The 17,414-nt window shown below is 40.0% G+C and overlaps 1 protein-coding gene across 5 annotated transcripts in view; it reads right to left on the reverse strand.

Moving 5' to 3' along the window:
* The window catches only part of USP32 (ubiquitin specific peptidase 32), a 61,743-nt gene that overhangs the window by 39,851 nt on the left and 4,478 nt on the right, over positions 1–17,414 (reverse strand). For all 5 annotated transcript variants that reach the window (XM_085557217.1, XM_077787576.2, XM_085557215.1 and 2 more), the window contains exon 2: positions 2,561–2,688. In XM_085557217.1, coding sequence (XP_085413343.1) covers positions 2,561–2,688 — 128 coding nt within the window. The remainder of the gene's footprint in view (positions 1–2,560; positions 2,689–17,414) is intronic.

Here is a 17,414-nt window from a genome sequence, read left to right on the forward strand (position 1 = left end):
ACACTTTTTATGTCTAATCCTTCTGTTTTCACCAAATGCCTTCAAGACTACACCATCCATGTGAGCAATTTACCTTCACATTACACTGCAATCATTACTTTTTAAAAACATGCAGCTAAAATATCCACTCACTTCTGCTGAACTTTGTACATCTCAGCTGTGAGACCAGATGAGCACCAAATATTACATTTATACATTATTTCAACACAACACAAGCATTGCTCATGAGATAAACAGAGGAAAGGAATTCTATGGATAATGTCCAATGTATCAGTATTTAATATATGGAATTGCTGGCATTGCTTGGAGTTTAGCTGCTCAATCCTTCCTTGGGAAGACTTTATAAACAATGAATAGTCATGTAACACATCATTTCTCCACATTTTTTCATGTTGGTGTGGCATTTAGAAAGCTTCTGATAACATGCACCATCAAAATGTGATGCAATTTTGTGTCTTCCAAAATGACTTAATGCTGTTGCAGCTTTCCTTAAAACAGCCACACCCAGGCAGAATCACAGCAATCTGCATTTCAGAATGTAAAATTATAAGACACATAGTACTTTTTAACATAAAATTTAAGCCTGACATGTTCTGTTTCATGGGCAACTGAAGAGAATAACAAGATTTAAAAACCAAAGTTGTGCTCATGTTTCCCACCACCTAAGCAGCTTTCCTGCAGTTTAACAACAAAGACCCATCTCTACATTTCCTTTTATTAATATTTTCAATTCCATTCTCCCAAGAGATCCTCCCGGAACATTACTGTCCTGAATATTTAAAAATGTTTTGTGTGCAGGACAATCATCCAAATTGTTGGATCAAAGTTCCAGTGGCTTCAGTTCTCTGTTTCATGTCCAGTTTAAAACTCCTATGTTTTTAATTTAACACATTCCTGAAGGCCTCTCACTCCTCAGATATGAAAAACCATTATTGACAGCATGCAGAGCACACAGCCCAGCTCCAAGGCTCCAAATGATCTGTTTTAGTGACTGAGAGGCTGAAAATTCAGGGGTTTAGCTGCCTAATGACTTTGCCTGCCTCTCCCCATCCTGAAACCAGGGATTACAAAGCATCCCTTGACTCAAATCCCAATTTTGGCCCAATTTACAGTTTTCAGCTCACAGATTTGATACTGCACTGCCTGAGTATGAATGCTACAAGTACATCATAATTTGTACTCGATTTTTGAGATGAGTTCTGATGAGAAGCCATCAAAAACCAATTAGGAGGCTTCCATTAATTTTATTTCACCACCTGGAAACCAAGAACTGCTCTATAACCATCATGAGTGTTAAAAGAGAGAATCATCACCAAAATTGTGTCTTCAAGGACAGATTTTTTTAAAAAATAAAATAAAAACCAGGCAGCAGAAACCCCAGAATCTCTATTTGTGACCAGATCAATAATTTAATCCTTAATACTAATCTGAAAGGGATATAAAGGTACAAGTTAACACAGAATATAAAATTTTCAATATTTTATACTATTTCAAACCAATTGTGAAAAACACATTTTTTGTTTAATCTTAGGGGTTACCAACTCTCAAAGCATCCAGAAAACACTCAAAAATTCATGCTGAAGGCAGGCTTTAAGCTCTGGGCAAATCAGACCCCTCCTTTTCCACTGCAAATTCTCCTACTAAGCCTTAAACACCCACATAAAAAGCCAACTGTTTACAGAAGTAAAGTAGTATCATCCTCTTTGCCAAAATTTAGGGAAAACAAGGGAAAAAAGAATGAAGATGAAGCTGAGGAAAAGGAACTCTGCCAGAGTGTAAAACCTTCAGCAATGCAACACTTCAGCACTCACATTATCTAAATAAAACTGGGGGACTTGCACGCTGCCTCTGAGGTCAACAGCTCTGAGGATGCCAAAAATAGAGGCTGTGACTAGAAATGACATGGAGCAAGAGATCATTTGAAAGGTCTGCCTAATCTTTGTCTCTCTACCAATAATATTTTGATATCTCCCTCAAGAAAGGGGCAACTCTATAAAAGAAAATTACTATTTAAACATGCATGGGTATAGGATGGTATTACTATTATTTTTTAGATATATACACATGGATATATGTTTATATCCATGTTGCAGATTTTGATTTTGGTTATTTTTCAGCTCATTCATGTATCTGTTATGAACAAATTTATTTTTAAGAGCTTGCAAAGATTCATCTTTAGAAAACAAAGTAACAGCCAATGGAATCTCAAAAGAACCAACAGCAAGTGCATCTCCGGAGCAAATAAAATCTGTTATTGTGGTCTTGTTACAAATTCCCAATCTTTTTGTTGCCCAAATTTATATCTGGATATTTAGGTTTGATAGGATATTTGACTTCAAATCATCTACCAGGTATCAGTAGGGTTGGGAGCACATTCCTGACCACCTACAATCCAAGTCTGGAAAACCATTTCCAGGCAGAGAAGGTGCATTGTGGTGCTCCATAAAAAATGGGAAGCAATTCAATCAACTCCATAAATATTTGTGTGTGCACAGCAGCATCCAGCTGCCCATTATCCACTGCTTTTGGCTTCCCAGGAAAACAGCAATTCACAGCTCACCTCAGCAACTTTGGGAGGGACCCCATCACCCAGAACTTCCCTGATGAAGCACTGCTGGGTCATATAATAGGAGAGGCCACAAGTTCTCTTGAAAGCATCTTTGAGCCTCTTCAGTTCTATGTCTGTAACTGAGAAGAGAAAAAAAAAATTGGTCAATAAAGATGTTACAGAAAGATAATAGCTTAAAGAATCTCAAAATCCTCCACTCCTTATGTTTACCTTTACAATAAAAAGACACAAAGAAATTAAACGCATGATTTCCTCTAAAGAGTGGGAAAATGAGATCTAATAATCTAATCTTGCTTGAAAAGAGACAAAGGAAGCAGACCTGTGGTTACCATCAATGTGAACAACAGCTCACTGCCTAAGTTTTCTGACTACAATAGTGGATTGTAATTTGTTCTAAATTCAGCACCATTCTTGTCACACAAAGGAAAATGAGGCAGCTTTATGATCAATTTTGCATTGCATGTAAGCCAGGGAAATTATCTGCAACCAACAGTGGTGCATATTATTAAGAGCAGCTCCAACAGCATCTTTCAAGCAGTTTCATCTATTAACCACTTTTCTGTCTTAAAACAAATAAAGTACAAGTTCATGAGACGGTGCAGTAAGGTGTGATTTAATAGGAAAACATGTTGGACTACATGTAATTCTTCACCCAAGATCCCCTTGCACAGCCAAAATCTGCTTGCCAGCTACACCTGTTCAAACTTGTTCACAACTGCAAAGGTAGAAAATGTGGCCTGGGAGCTCCCTGGAAAGCAGTGCTGCCTTCAGACTTTACAAGCACAAAGCAACTTTCTAAGAAAGTGTTTAAGAAGGGAAGGATCTCGTGGAACGAAACAAGCCCTCTGCCCAAAGCCAAGCTGTAAGGAATGGCACAGGACCCCCTGGAAGCTCCTGAGTGGTGCAGGAAAAGCAATTTAGCATGCAGAAGCCCAGGGAAATGATGCTGCACACGGGAGCTGTGTCACTGTATTTATAGCAAGGCATTTTCCTTACCCTGCTATCACAAGCCAGACAGAAACAACACTGCCATGGCCAAAGGCTTGTTGAGCTTTTTGTCAGCCAAAATAAAACAGAGCACTTGAGGGCTTAATCCAACACTCAGTAAAACTTTTGCTTTTCAGTTAATTCATTCATCAAAATCAAAAATCAATACTTAAAAGTAAATCACATTAAAATATTCCTCCCTAATTTTAATCCGAGTCAACGCTGAAACAGAAGTTGGCTCCACTTAACAATTGTGTAAAAACAGAAATTGGGTTATGTTTCCTCTCAAATTTTATTACAGATTCTGGGTACTTCTAACCATAAAGAAAAAAAAAATCAAAGTATCTAAGAGATAAACCTCAAGTGTAACCCACACAGCACCAGAGCTATCAATTAGCACAGTGGTGATTATCATTAGCACATATCTTGTTTGACTAAAACGAACCTGCTGTAATTACATGGCAGAAGAATGTTGGTCTCATACTGTTACCTGGCTTCTAAGGTGTTTAAATTCCATTTTTTCACATTAACATCTACCCAGAGGCACTGGTGCCTTTAGAGGGGTGCTTTGATGAATGCCCAAGCCAGGAGGAGATGAAGGGAAGTGCTTCACCTCCTGCCACCTTTAAGAACAACATCACTACAGCAGCAGGGACAGCTCCCCACATTTCATGAGTGTTGGGATTGCTCAGGGATCACGGAAAAGGGAAGCTCCTGGCTTTGGAATTTTGGCAAAGCAAAGCAAGCAACCTGGATCTTAGACTAAATCCAGAACAGTTCTGGGATGAAATTATTCTCATTTTTTGCAGTTTTTGTATGCCTGCTCACACACACATATCTTTAACAAAAACAAATTCTTTGATCTCCTCACCATTAAATCCAATCTGGTTTTGGGTTATTTGGCAAAAGTTTCTAGATAAACATTTGCTAAGCTGATGTTTGCAGCACCTCTGACTGTCCAGTGTGCACTCCAGGCAGCGCTCAGGAGTGGGAAAATCCCATATAAATGTATCTCCCATAATCCATGGGAGTGACTGGAGTGCCAGCCAAGGTGAGGAGATGGTTGGGAACAAGACATGTCAAGCAATACTCCCAAGATCTTCAAGAAGAACAGCACTATCAATGTATTTAACAGGGGTGATAAATTGATACTGCCAGTCCATGTTACATTTCAAAAGCAAATTATTACTGCCAGAGCCCACTCAATATTATTGTTTGCATACAGAAACTACAAAAAAGGTCATGGAATAACAGGAAAGGTAATTACTTCCATTCCTTCCCCAGGAGCCATTAAAATGACTGATGCTGCCCATTTAAAATCATCTGCAAAGCTTTGTACAGATAAGTTCATTATACATTTAGATCCATGCACATGAAAGTACAACTGAAATGAGCAGAGCATAAATCAAAGATATTATCAATGTTTACTATGAGTCTGGAAGGCAAAATATTTGAATTCAAAATCCCAACACCAAAGCACCAATTATTCAACAGAGATAGAGCACGATGGCATTTTGAGAGGAAATAAAACTAAGTCTTCAATTATTAAAGGAACATTTCTGGAAGCAATACATCTATTACTATAATAACTATAATAATTTCAGAAATTAGAACACTCACATCCCCAGAAGCTGCCTTTTTTCTCTCAATTCCACAAGCCCAAGACACAGGAAGCATCAGAGAACACAGGGGTTTTTCATCCTGCCTTTAGACACCAGCCTGTCTCCTACACTGTTTCCTACACTGACTGAAGTCCTTTCATTAGGAATATTCACTTTTTCCAAAGGCACAGATTCCCCAAACACTTCCAGGAGCCAGTTGTCTACAAACACCTCTGAGAAGAGCATTCACAGGCTGCTGTCATGAGGCACAGGAGACAGACACCACACCATGGGGAGCACCCTTGTTGGATTCACAGCCTGACAGGGGAAAACAGACACCAACAACTTCCCAGGAGGAGTTTGTGGCAGTGAACACAGCAAAAACCATCTTCACATCCCACCTGCCAGTAACAGGTGGCACAACCTCAATATTATTGCAGGGAAAACGACTCAACTGGAATTTCACATTTCATTCTTTACACCTCCAGAGCACACAAGTGACCTTTCGACTGTGAGGTTAATTCAAGGTAACAAAGGCAAGTTTCAATACTTAAGATCCTGTGTGATAACCCTTAAAAATCTACCTGCCCACATCCAAAAATCACCAGTGAAACAAAGTGCCAGCCTGTCACTGTGCCTGTGGTAACTTTGCTAACACAAAGCTCCTGTGCCACCTCAGCTGGAAGGTTTCCAACAAAGCTGCAAACTGTTGAACAGGAGATTAGTGCTGCATCCAACTCTCCAGGGAAAATTCCAGCTCCAGTTTGTTTAATAAAGTTTAAATGAAACCACGCAACCTCAGCTAAAAATGTCACCCGGCTTAAAGTAATTGTAACAAACCTTCAGCTCACCAACTGCTGAGGGTATTTTTAGTTTCCCAGTGTTACTTAAATTTCAGGCTCTTTATATGGATGTACTAGTCCACATTTTTTTTGTTTAATTCCCATCTATCCAGGTAATAAAATGTGTATTACCTTCCAAAACTGGTCCCTGCTGGAAACCACCTCCTTCTACTCTGCTTTCACATATTTGTCACCAAGTTATCCTGGAGTTTTCCTGTATCTGAAGCTCAGATTATGCAAGTCCAAGTCTAGACTTAAACCTTGTTTTGCCATCCCTATAAAACTGTTCAAACCAAGCTGGAGGAAATCAACCCTTCCAGTGGAGCTTTGCAAGTTTTGCTGCCACATTTCTCCATCCATTTCAGAACCTCTATTCACTTTAGAATTTTTTTTCTTTCACATCCTGTAGATCTAATCCCACCCCCACCTTCTGGGAAGGCTCTAAAATACCCTGTGAGCAATGTAGGGTTTGGGGTATGTCCCCTCCAAAAGGACAATTTTTGACAACAAAAACTGGGCAGCAAATACCTGCCTCAGCAAAAGCTGCTCTGCTGTTACCCGCTGCTAGTGAAAATTATTAAGTCATCATAAAAATATAACTGCATGGCTAAATACAAGTAATATTGATATTTCTGCTTTTATACGTCCTGTTTTGCAAAAAGAGAGGAGAAAATGGTTACATCAAAGCCAATTCCTCACTACTCAAAGTATCTACACTGCATATTCTGTGATACTTCCTTAGAGATCTCTGAGCTAAGGTTTGCAAAAATTACCTCAAAGTGTTTTATTCAAATACTGCAAGAAGGAACTTAAAATCTTCCTTAATTTTACATATTTTTGATGATGTAACTATTGAACATAAGGAATAAAAGAACTGCCATACTACAGTCTCTGCTAAAAGGTTAAAAGGAATGATTGGTCAGGCCTAGTGGAGTTATTGTAGCTTAGGAAAAAATTATTATACACCTTACTGTGATATATGCACCAAGAGCAAACATAATACATGTATTTAAATTTCCTATTTAATATTTATTTGCGAAGTCAGGCCAGTCACAAAACCACCTTCCCTTACAACACTTTCCTCCCATCCTTCCAGATTAAAGCACACTGATGTAAAATGCTGAGAAATGGAGGCTGAGACCCAAAGCACAGCTTTCCAAAAGCAGCCACTTGTCTGATGGAGCAAAGGTGACAAATAAAAACATTTGAACTCTTCGTGCTGCCTGAGACATGCAGGCAAGAGACACTTAACCTCCCCATGTCTTGTCTCAGCTGAGAAATGGATATAAACTCCAGCCTGCATCAGACAGATGTGTGATAAATGAGCTAAGATATTGTGTAAAAGCACTACAAGCTACTAGTAAAAAGCTGATTTAATCAGTGAAAAGGGCAGAACTCCAAGTGTTTAACTGAGGGGAAGGTGGAATTAATCTGTCCTGGCTACTATAAACTGACCAATTAACATCAGGTAGAACTAATTGGACACAGAAACAGCACCAGAATCATAAAAGCTCCCTGCAAACCATTAGGAGGAGCAGCAGTAACCACAGCAAAAAGCCAATCTTTGTCCCAAAAGCCTGAAATACTTCATTTGGCTATGTGAAAATAAAGGATTTATTCTGATTCACAGGTTCCCAGCACAAAACCCAAACCAGCCCAACCAGGGGAGAAAACCACAACGTACCAATCATGCTGAAAGTCAAAACAGGAAACAAAACATTGCATAAGCAGGAAGAGAAAACACAGGATAAAAAGGTCAGTCAAGGTGAAGGGTCAAGAACCTTTCCAGCTCATCTGAGTGAAGCACTGGTAATTTCCCCTAGAAATGGAAGCATCAAAATGCCCTCATTACTCTCCAAACACACCCCAAAATCTGAATTTCCAACGTCACTACTCAGTGAAATGCTGCTTGCTAAGTCAGTGCCTTAGAAAACAAAATCCCACCAGCCCTGCACATCACAAGTACACAAAGCAAGCAATAATTTGCAACCACCAGCATAACATTGCATTTATTCTTTACTAAAACTAACCAAATTCTGAATTCTAATAAAACTGACAACTTGCTCATCCTTCAGAAAGCAAGAAAGAAATCACCTGTCTGAAGTTCTTCCTCACTTCCAGCTCAGGATTTTTCATTATTCTAATATTTTGATTTTTAAGTGACAATTTTAGAGGTTCAATATCAAACTCACAGGGCATATAATTCTCTAACCAGACAATTATCTCCCCTGTAATCATTCACTCAATATTTCCCTTAGGAATCTTCATCCTAGTTATACATGGAAATTTTATTACTTTTTTCATTAGTCTTTATTGTGACTTAATGGCTGTGGTTATGAAGTTGTCAAGAACCAAAGCAATTACTAAAAAGCTTCAAAGAGGTAAAATGTGCAAGTGAAAGTAAAGTGTGTTTGGGAACAACCCCAAATTGGAGGAACCAACTGCAAAATACAATTGAGATAAATGAACAAGCTATACTAAAAAGTCAACCACCACACCCACACACTTTTGCTAAAAAGGAATCCATTTGGGGATATTTTGGGAGAAAACACAGAGTAAAAATTCCTACTTTCCCTAATGGAAAAATTAATCCACTCCTAAGGAATACTTCATGACTGGAATACCAGAAATAGCACCTCCATAAAGACTTCACACATTTACCAGTAACAGGAATTTAAGGATAACACCACCACAGTTTGGGTATTAAAAAAAAAAAAACTGAATTATTCAATCCAGTTGTATTTTTATCTCCCACCTATTCCTTGTTTTTGGTCGCAGTGGCTCATCCTGTGGCTAAAGCTTTCCCTGGTTCTATCAGACCTTCCCCTAATGCATACCAAAAGTTCAACATCTCCTGTGCAGGGAGTGCAAGGAGATTTAGTCATTACAATAGGATTTGGCAATTTTCTGTAACATGAATTCTTAGCATTTATGTGATGCTTTTAATCTTCAAAGAGCTTACTCGTCACAGTCCCTATTCCCATAAGAATTCCAGCATTCCCAGCCTGGTTTATCCCTTTTGATTTCCATCAGGGCACGTTGCTGTTTGATTAACTCTCCCAGTAAGGCCAGTGTGGAGAGGAACTGGTAATAACAGCCAGTGAAATAATAATAATAATAATAACAGCAGAGGAATGATCCTCCCACTATCTGAGCATGGAAATCTTATTGGCCATATTTTAGATCCTCAGGAATTAAACTAGCTCCCTGGTCCATCCATACGAGCCATGGGATAAACCTGACAATTCACAAAACCTGGCAGATCACCAAAATCTATTTTACCATTTTTACAACTGCAAATTTAAGCACTGTAAACTGCAGTATTATGTATTAGAGACAAAAAATGATTCCTGCTGTCAAGTAAAGAATTGGTGAACTCATTCTCCAGGAGTAATTCCTAGCCCTGGATCATCCCAGTCTGTCACCTTTCCCACCCACTCTGCTGGCTGGAAAAAGGGGCAAAAAGGGGACAAGTTTTAAATGGTTTTAAACAGAGCACACATCTTGAACAGCAGCATTGAGAATCCTGAACTACTCTCCAAAAAATAACATGGACTAAAAATTAATCAGGAGTCTGGGATGCCCATCTTCACCTGAGTTCCCAATATGTGCTTTCCCTTTCCACTGCTGTTTTCCTCTGATGAACCTTCATAGCTGTGGCTTGTCCATGATTTCCCAGGTGAATGCTTTAGCTCTCAATCCTTCCAGCATTTAGAATTAATGTTTAGTCCTGCTTAGATTAGAAACTAAACTCTGCTTTCCTGAGCTGTCCCTTCATCAGTTTTCCTGGCAAACACACTGAAAGTTTGTGCTGTTATAGGTGAGCAGAGCAGCTTCTGCCACAATTCAAAAAAGCTGCTTCTGCTTTATTACCACCATGAAAATCATTGAGACATTTATGCTTGTTAAGATTCACAAAATTACAATACAGAACTCATTTCCAAGAAATAAACACCCTGCTAAAATGAAAGGCAAGTGCCAACTATGTAAATGCAAGCACCACATAAGGACCGTGCTACAAAATAAATTGAAATACAACAAATATTTCACATCCTGTCTCTCAACAGTGCCAAAGATACCAAATGCAGCTGTAATATGAATTGTTCTTTAAGTAAAAAATTATAGTCTAAGGCTGAAAGTTAAACAGAAGCTGTAACTTCTACATAGGAAGTCAGAGCTTCCCATCACCTTCAGTGAGGATGAGAGGCAAGGAAGGAGTTTTAATTTGGGTTTGCTGGCATAGTTTTGATCAAATATTCACTCCAGTGTTGGCCTCTGGCAGCTAAAAGAGCCAAATTTAGTAAAGCACAGTACTTACATACTATGACACGAATAATAAAAGATTCAGATAATATTTATACATTGCTACATCTTAATTTCTGAAGTCAGAGGAAAAATATGACTCCCTTGCAAGACAAGTGTCCTGGCACAAGTGTCCACACGTGTGTATTCACATGGCCAAGAGAAGGCTCTCTGCTTCCAGCCTTCCTATTCCCACTCTAGGAGACACATCTGTCTAAAATATCCTCTCAAACTCAGCTGTAAAGGGAATATTTTAGTGTCAGGTCCCAAATTTCTGTCTCCTGTTGCGTTGTTACAAACACATAATGACAAGCTTGATATACAACCTGTGAAAAATACCAGCACCATCACAAATACAGACACTGGACCAGGGAGAGAAGAAATAAAAACCACCATGTGCTGAGTTCTGGGACCCCATTACATGGTTGGTAGAACATCAAGAACTGAATCAGAGCTTTTTTTTTTAACAGACAATAGCAAACAATTAGCATTACTATTTCCAAACTCCATTGCCATTGCTGCATCTCCTGTTAAGAAAATCCTCAATTAACATGCCAGGATTCATATTTAGGATTATCCTGAAAGATGCCATGCTAGTTCTACATTAGAGAATTCTTCACTGCAGATATTCAACATTAGCTGCACATTATTCCCAAGGCCCTCCATGGGAAGGATGAAACAGCACATTTAGATGCACCCTGGGCCAGCTGCATGGGAAAGCAGCTCCCAGTCACTGCAGGGCCACTGAGCAGCTTGGATGGATGGGATGGGATGGCTCCAATTCCAGAGATTGCTGGGAACACACTGCCCATTGTTCACAGAAACAGAAAAGGTGTCAGAATGACTGCACACCAAAGAGCCCCAGCGCCCTGAATGGAGGCAGCAGCTGGAATCTCTCCCTGAATCCCTGGAGAGACTCATAAGATATCCTCAAGGACATTACAGTCTCTATTAGCAGCAGTACATTTACATAATAAATTACAAACATTTTATGATTCTATATTTATCAAGTATTTTCTATTCTGCTTTTTAACCTCTAGCCCTGTAACACTGTGGCCTCTGCAGATATTTATCCTGTGTTCTGCACTGAAATTAGTGCATGTTGTGGTTTTGTCCTGCTCTGCCCTATCAGCATTGCAATCTACTCATTATTTTAAAATAACATTAGTTCTCACAACACATTTACTCCACCATTCTTTAACCAAGGTGATCAGAAGACAACGCTGAATTCCAGGCAACAACAATAAGTGGGGAACTGGTTAATGGCAAAAAGGTCAATTATAATTCTTTAGGCAAAGACAAATCATGGTGTTAGCTGCAGGATTGGAAAACAGACACTAAAAAGTTCTGACATTACTGTTCCACTGATAACAGCCCTCCCTAAGATCCTGCCACAACACAGACCCTGACTGCACCAGCTGCTGCTCATGCAACCCACAGCTCCTGCTCATTCCTCCTAAAGCACTCCTGTTTCAGCTGTACAAAGTGCAAACCCACTTTTTCAATTTTTAAACTGAAATCCAGGATTTAACTGTATCACATCACAAGGGAAAATGTGCTAGAAATCTTGACAAGACTAGGAAATTTCCAGAGTAAGATTTTGCTTCTGGATAACACCTAACAGCTAGAAACAGGGATTGAAAAGAAGTGCTTCTTCAGCCCAAAATACATTCATGATGCCACATTCAAGTTCATTTTTAGAACAAATTCAATCTGCAAAACTCAAGTTCCCATAATTACTATCCCAATACTTTCAGTTCTTTTTCCCCAACATCCACAAACTTATTCAATCTGGTACTTCCTGTTCCTTTTAGGGCTCTGTGTTTCTTCCACTTTATTTCATTCAAGGTCTCAAAATTTTAAAAGAACAAATTTTGCAAACTAGTGGAGTAAAATTAATCATCTGAAACAATTCCAGCATCTGAAGGGAGCTTACAAGGAAGCTGGAGAAGGACTCTTCATCAGGATCTGCAGTGAGTTCCAACTGGAAGAGGGCAAGCTTAAATCAGATAGAAATTCCTGTTAAAATATTTCAGCTCAGGAATCTGTCACAAACCCTTGTTCCATTATCACCAGATTTGAGATAAGGAACATCCATTCAAAACACAAAAGAAACATAAGCATTCATTCTATATTAAACACTTAACATGAAATTAAACTCTGAGTGGATGACAATTGAAAGACCAGCTAACAAAAAGAGAGATACAATGTGAATAAAATCACTGGCTTTGAGGAAGAATTCCAAAGGGCTTGTAGTAAGTTTTATTTTGAAAGGATGAAGCCTACATTTTTATACAGAATGTAATTCGCCCTTATTTTGGCCCAATGACATTGCCTCTCATAGCTTGTGGGCCCAATTCAGACTCTAAGTGAAACAGCTTCAAAGGATTTGGACGTTAAAAAAAAAATCAAAATAAATGTTAGAGATTCCTTTTGCCTTTGTAGCTGCTGCGGGGAGCAGTGCCTGGCCCGGAGCAGCTCCCACTGCCCGGCCCTGTGGCTGCAGAGCCTGACCAGGAGGAAGTCAGAGCTCTTTTTAAGGTACAGACTGTCTCTGTGACTATTTAAAACCACTCCAAAAGTCAGAACCGCAGTGTCTGACAAAGCCAGACGTTCTTTCTGCCCATCTCAGTCTGCCCAGTGTTCCCAGCACGAGGGAGGGCTGGCTCTGCTGGTTTTTCAGGAGCATCCCTGTGCCAGGAACTGTGGTTGGCAGAGAACTCCATGGTGGGCACAGGAACCCGTGCAGGTCATTAACACCACCATTAATACCTTGTTTCGCCCTAAATACATCCCATGGGAAGCACAGGTCGCCTCAAAAGCCCATTTCCATGGGATGGGAGAGGCTTGGGTTGTGACAGGTTAAAAGGAGGATTTAAACACCCTGAAGATCAGGGCATGTCACTGCATCTGCCAGCTCACCCTACCTGTGACAGCTGAGCACTCCAGGGGAGGCAATGATTCAGTGAGGAACTATTTCAGGGCTTGCACCAGTCCCACATTAAATAACATTTATTCAATGGGAAATAAACCCTGGTCACTACAAACTGCCTGATTAGCTCTTGCCCAAACCTTTCTCAGCCAGCTCCTTTTATTCAACACCAAATAAAGGCCCTGTTGCAAATGTTACTCTGTTTTTATAAGACAAATGGTTTTCTTAAACTTTTAGATTATTAAACCAAGAGCCTCACATCTCTAGGACTTAGGCACATGCACTAAAATAATTAAGGAATTTCCTTTAATTGCCATTCTAATTAATTAATTAGTAGGCTATATAGAAAAATTCTGATTGATTATAACTCGCATCAGTTTTTAAGCAGATTTGGTGAACTATTACAAAACCCACATGCAGACACGTTTAGTGTCAAACCAAGATCTGAACGCAGTTTACAGCCATTAAAAACCAGAAATGCAGAAGAGATTTTACATTGGATTAATAAAGCAACATTTCAAAATGATGCACTTGCCAAATAAGCCCCACCTGCAGGGACCATGTCAGCCCTGCTCAGCTGTAAATACAACCCCATAAAAGTCCCCATTTCTCAGAGGTGTTCAAATTCCTTATATAAAAAAAGAAATGAAAACTACTATTAGACAGCTCAGTTGCAAACATTAAAGCTATACAGCCTATGAGATATGGAGTCATCACTAACAAAGGTAAGGTGTCCCTGAAGAAATCACAAAAGAAAATGTGCATTAGGATTTTGCCACTCTTTTTAGGCAAGCAGGGAATTTTATTCCAGTAAGTGCTAGCAATAATCCAGCATTCAAAGTTTGGTGAATTAGACCCTTTCAAACTCTTAGGCAGAATCTACCTTAATGGATTTTTCTTCTACATTCATCTTTGCCCAAAGGCTTCATTGTCTCATTATGTAAATGACCTTTTCATATGAAAATTAAATGTTAAAGATGCTTTTTGTAGTTCTTCAATACTGCAAATATCACATGGACATTCACAATAATTCAGACTAAGTACAACTTATAGAAAAAGCACCTGCTTCAAGGAATGGACCAAATTAAGAAATAACTTGTTTTAAAATGACTAAGAATTGAAAGTCTTAATTAGAATTAACCCACAGAACTTTATTTTCTATACAGAAACTCAAACTAGGAAACCATCAGGCAAAGAGGAGCCCTAAAGGAGGCCTGGAGGAGGCCCTAAAAACCCCACCTGGGCACTCCTGATTTACATCAGGCTTGGAAATAACCAAAGTCAGTGGACAGAACCAATTCTGCTGTTTGAAAACGCCACACTTGTCCTACCCTTCCTCCATCAGTTTTCTTTATGCTCACAATATTTAGAACTTCTTCTTGGACCAGAACAGAGCAACATTATTTTAATAATAATTAAGATATCCTAAGAGCTCTGTACTCATTAGACCTCCCATATAGCAAAATATTTATAGCACTGTATGACTTCAAAACCTAACCAAAATACACTCAATTTTCAGAAGACAATGACACTTCTTGAATGACAGATATTAGTAACATCTAGGTCTTTAAACACAGAAAAACCCCACCCAGTCCTACCTCAAAGCAGGAGTTGTACAATAATCCTAATTTACAGAACTCAATAGACACTTCATCACATTACTTGTTAATGCTGTGCTCTTTTTCATTCTCACAGGCTTGTCATCCCTTCAGAGGCCCATTTTTTTAATCTGATTTCATTTTCTTGAGTACTAAAGAACTGAATGCCTTACTTATTTTATGAAAGGAGACAGTGGGCCGAGTTCCCTTGAGCAGAGCAAAGGGGTGAGGGTTGTTTTACTCATTCCTGCCGTAGTGCCAGCAGCCAGAAAGCCTGAAACTGTTACAAGTCAAGTAAACAGGATTCAAAGTAGTCCCCTCTTATTTTTTTTCCTTTCACATTTCATTAGAGATGCTTCATCTCACACTGAACAACTTCCTAGTTTCTATTTTTGTCCTTTTGTTCCCCCCCCCCCCCCCACCGTAGGACACTGTCAGGTAGATTTAGGACTTCATCAAAACAAGACTTCACAAAATTCAAGCTGAACAGAAATATTTTATAGAAGATATCAGGTTGGAAAGTATCTCAGGAGGTCACTTGGTTCACCCTTGTGCTTGAAACTGGGTCAAGGCTGAACTCAAACCAGCTTCCGGAGGGTTTTGTCCAGGCAGATCTTGGAAATCTCTAAGGATGAAAGTTCAACAACTTTCTCTGGGCATGTACATTTCTAAAAAAGCCTGGTGTTACAGGAGGAAAAACTAGAAACTGATTAGAAACTATAAAACAACTGATGTCATTGATTAAAATCCAAGAAATAAAGCTCAGGTTTATGACCTGTGAGATACATAGGCATATAATCTATAATCCAAATAAATGTTTTGAGGACTCGGTCTCAGTCTACATCAAGATAAGAAAATGTATTACATATAGAACAGCATGATAGTGGTCTTTTCACTTATATCAAGATATTTAACACTCAAAATGAGGATTTGTTCAGCTTATCCTGTGACCTCCAGCCCCATGGCTGGAATGATATCTATTTAAACTCCCCTGGCAGCTTTCCTGACTGCTTTGATTGGAATCTCCAGTAACACGCTGACAGGACAAAACTGCAGCTAATATTGTGAGCCTGCTCCTATTTAGAGACATGATTCACCTGAGAAGTGAGAAACCAGAGGATTCCCAACATTTACTGAATCATAATTCAACTTTTTGAGGGTTTTTTTCCTTTAAGATGCTCAACTTTTTCTTATTTATGAAACACCTATGCTCTTAAATCCTCTTTTCTCAGACTTGCATCACACACTGCACATTCAACACTTGGGCAATCACCAAGTTTCTGCCGTGCTTGGGAACCATCTAAGAATTACTAAAAACCTACCAAAAGGATGCAATCATCCCCCACAGAACCACAGCACTTGCAGCAGCCCAAGCAGGAGGCAATATTTACCCCTAATTTGTAAGTTTTTAACTGGTATTTCATAAAGAGCCTCTGAAGACCACAAAAGGTATCTCAGGAAAGGAAATTTACCGTTAGCTGACTTAAGTCCACCCCACCAATGTTCCTCATTTCCAACAGGAAATAACTTGGGGAGTCCTAAGCAAGAGGCTGAAACCCCCCGAGTTCACTTCCCTCAGCGTGGAACCTGAGGTAAAGGAGAAGGTGGTGGCTGCAATTAAGCAGCTGAAGAATTACAGATTACAAACCAACTCCAGATCAAGTGCAGCTGGAGGGAGAAGGATTTGGGAGTGCTGGTGGGCGAGAGGCTGGACATGCCCCGTGTCCTGAGCTGACCCCACGGCGTGGGCAGCAGAAAATGGGGGTTTTGCCCTCTCAGGTGGGATCCCACCTGCAGAGCTGCCCCCAGGCCTGAGGAGCAATCCAGAAGGACCTGGAGCTGCTGGAGCCAGTCCAGAGGAGGCACCAGGATGATCAGAGGGATGGAGCAGCTCTGCTGGGAAGAAAGGGTGAGGGAATTGGGATTGTTCAGCCTGGAGAAGAGAAGCTTTGGGGTGACCTAATGCAGCCCCCCAGTACCTGAAGGAGCTGACACGAAACACAGGGAGAGACTTTTCACAAGGGCCTGGAGTGTCAGGAGAAGGGGAATGGCTTCACACTGACAGAGAGCGGGTTAGATTGGAAATTAGGAAGAAATTCCTCCCTGTGAGGGTGGTGAGGTTCTGGCACAGGTTGCTCAGAGAATTGTCCAAGGCCAGGTTGGAGCTGGTTGGAGCAACCTGGTCTCATGAAAGGTGTCCATGGCAGGGGGGTGGAACAAGATGATTTCTGAGGTCCCTCCCAGCCCAAACCAGTCCATGATTCTAAGGAGCATCTCCTCATCAGTTCATGGTAGTTTCAGTAGAATTCCCCAAGTCCCTCCTTCCTTTGAAATCCATGTTCAACAGAGACTGCTGAGGTGCCCTCCCAAAACTAGCACCACAACTGAATGCCAGAGTTGTGAAATAATTACTGCTCTGTGAATTTGAGCGGCCACTTGCAGCTCTGCAGCTTTATAAACAGGAAGTGTGAAGCTCTGCATTCATACCTGCTTTCATCATATGACAGAGCCCTGAAGCCATCAAATACTGGCTGACATAACAAGCCTCGCTGCAGAATCTTGACTGTCTTCACAGTGGATTCT

This window comes from Lonchura striata, chromosome 19, assembly GCF_050655825.1.
Source record: "Lonchura striata isolate lonStrDom1 chromosome 19, ASM5065582v1, whole genome shotgun sequence".
Classification (NCBI taxonomy): Eukaryota; Metazoa; Chordata; class Aves; order Passeriformes; family Estrildidae; genus Lonchura; species Lonchura striata.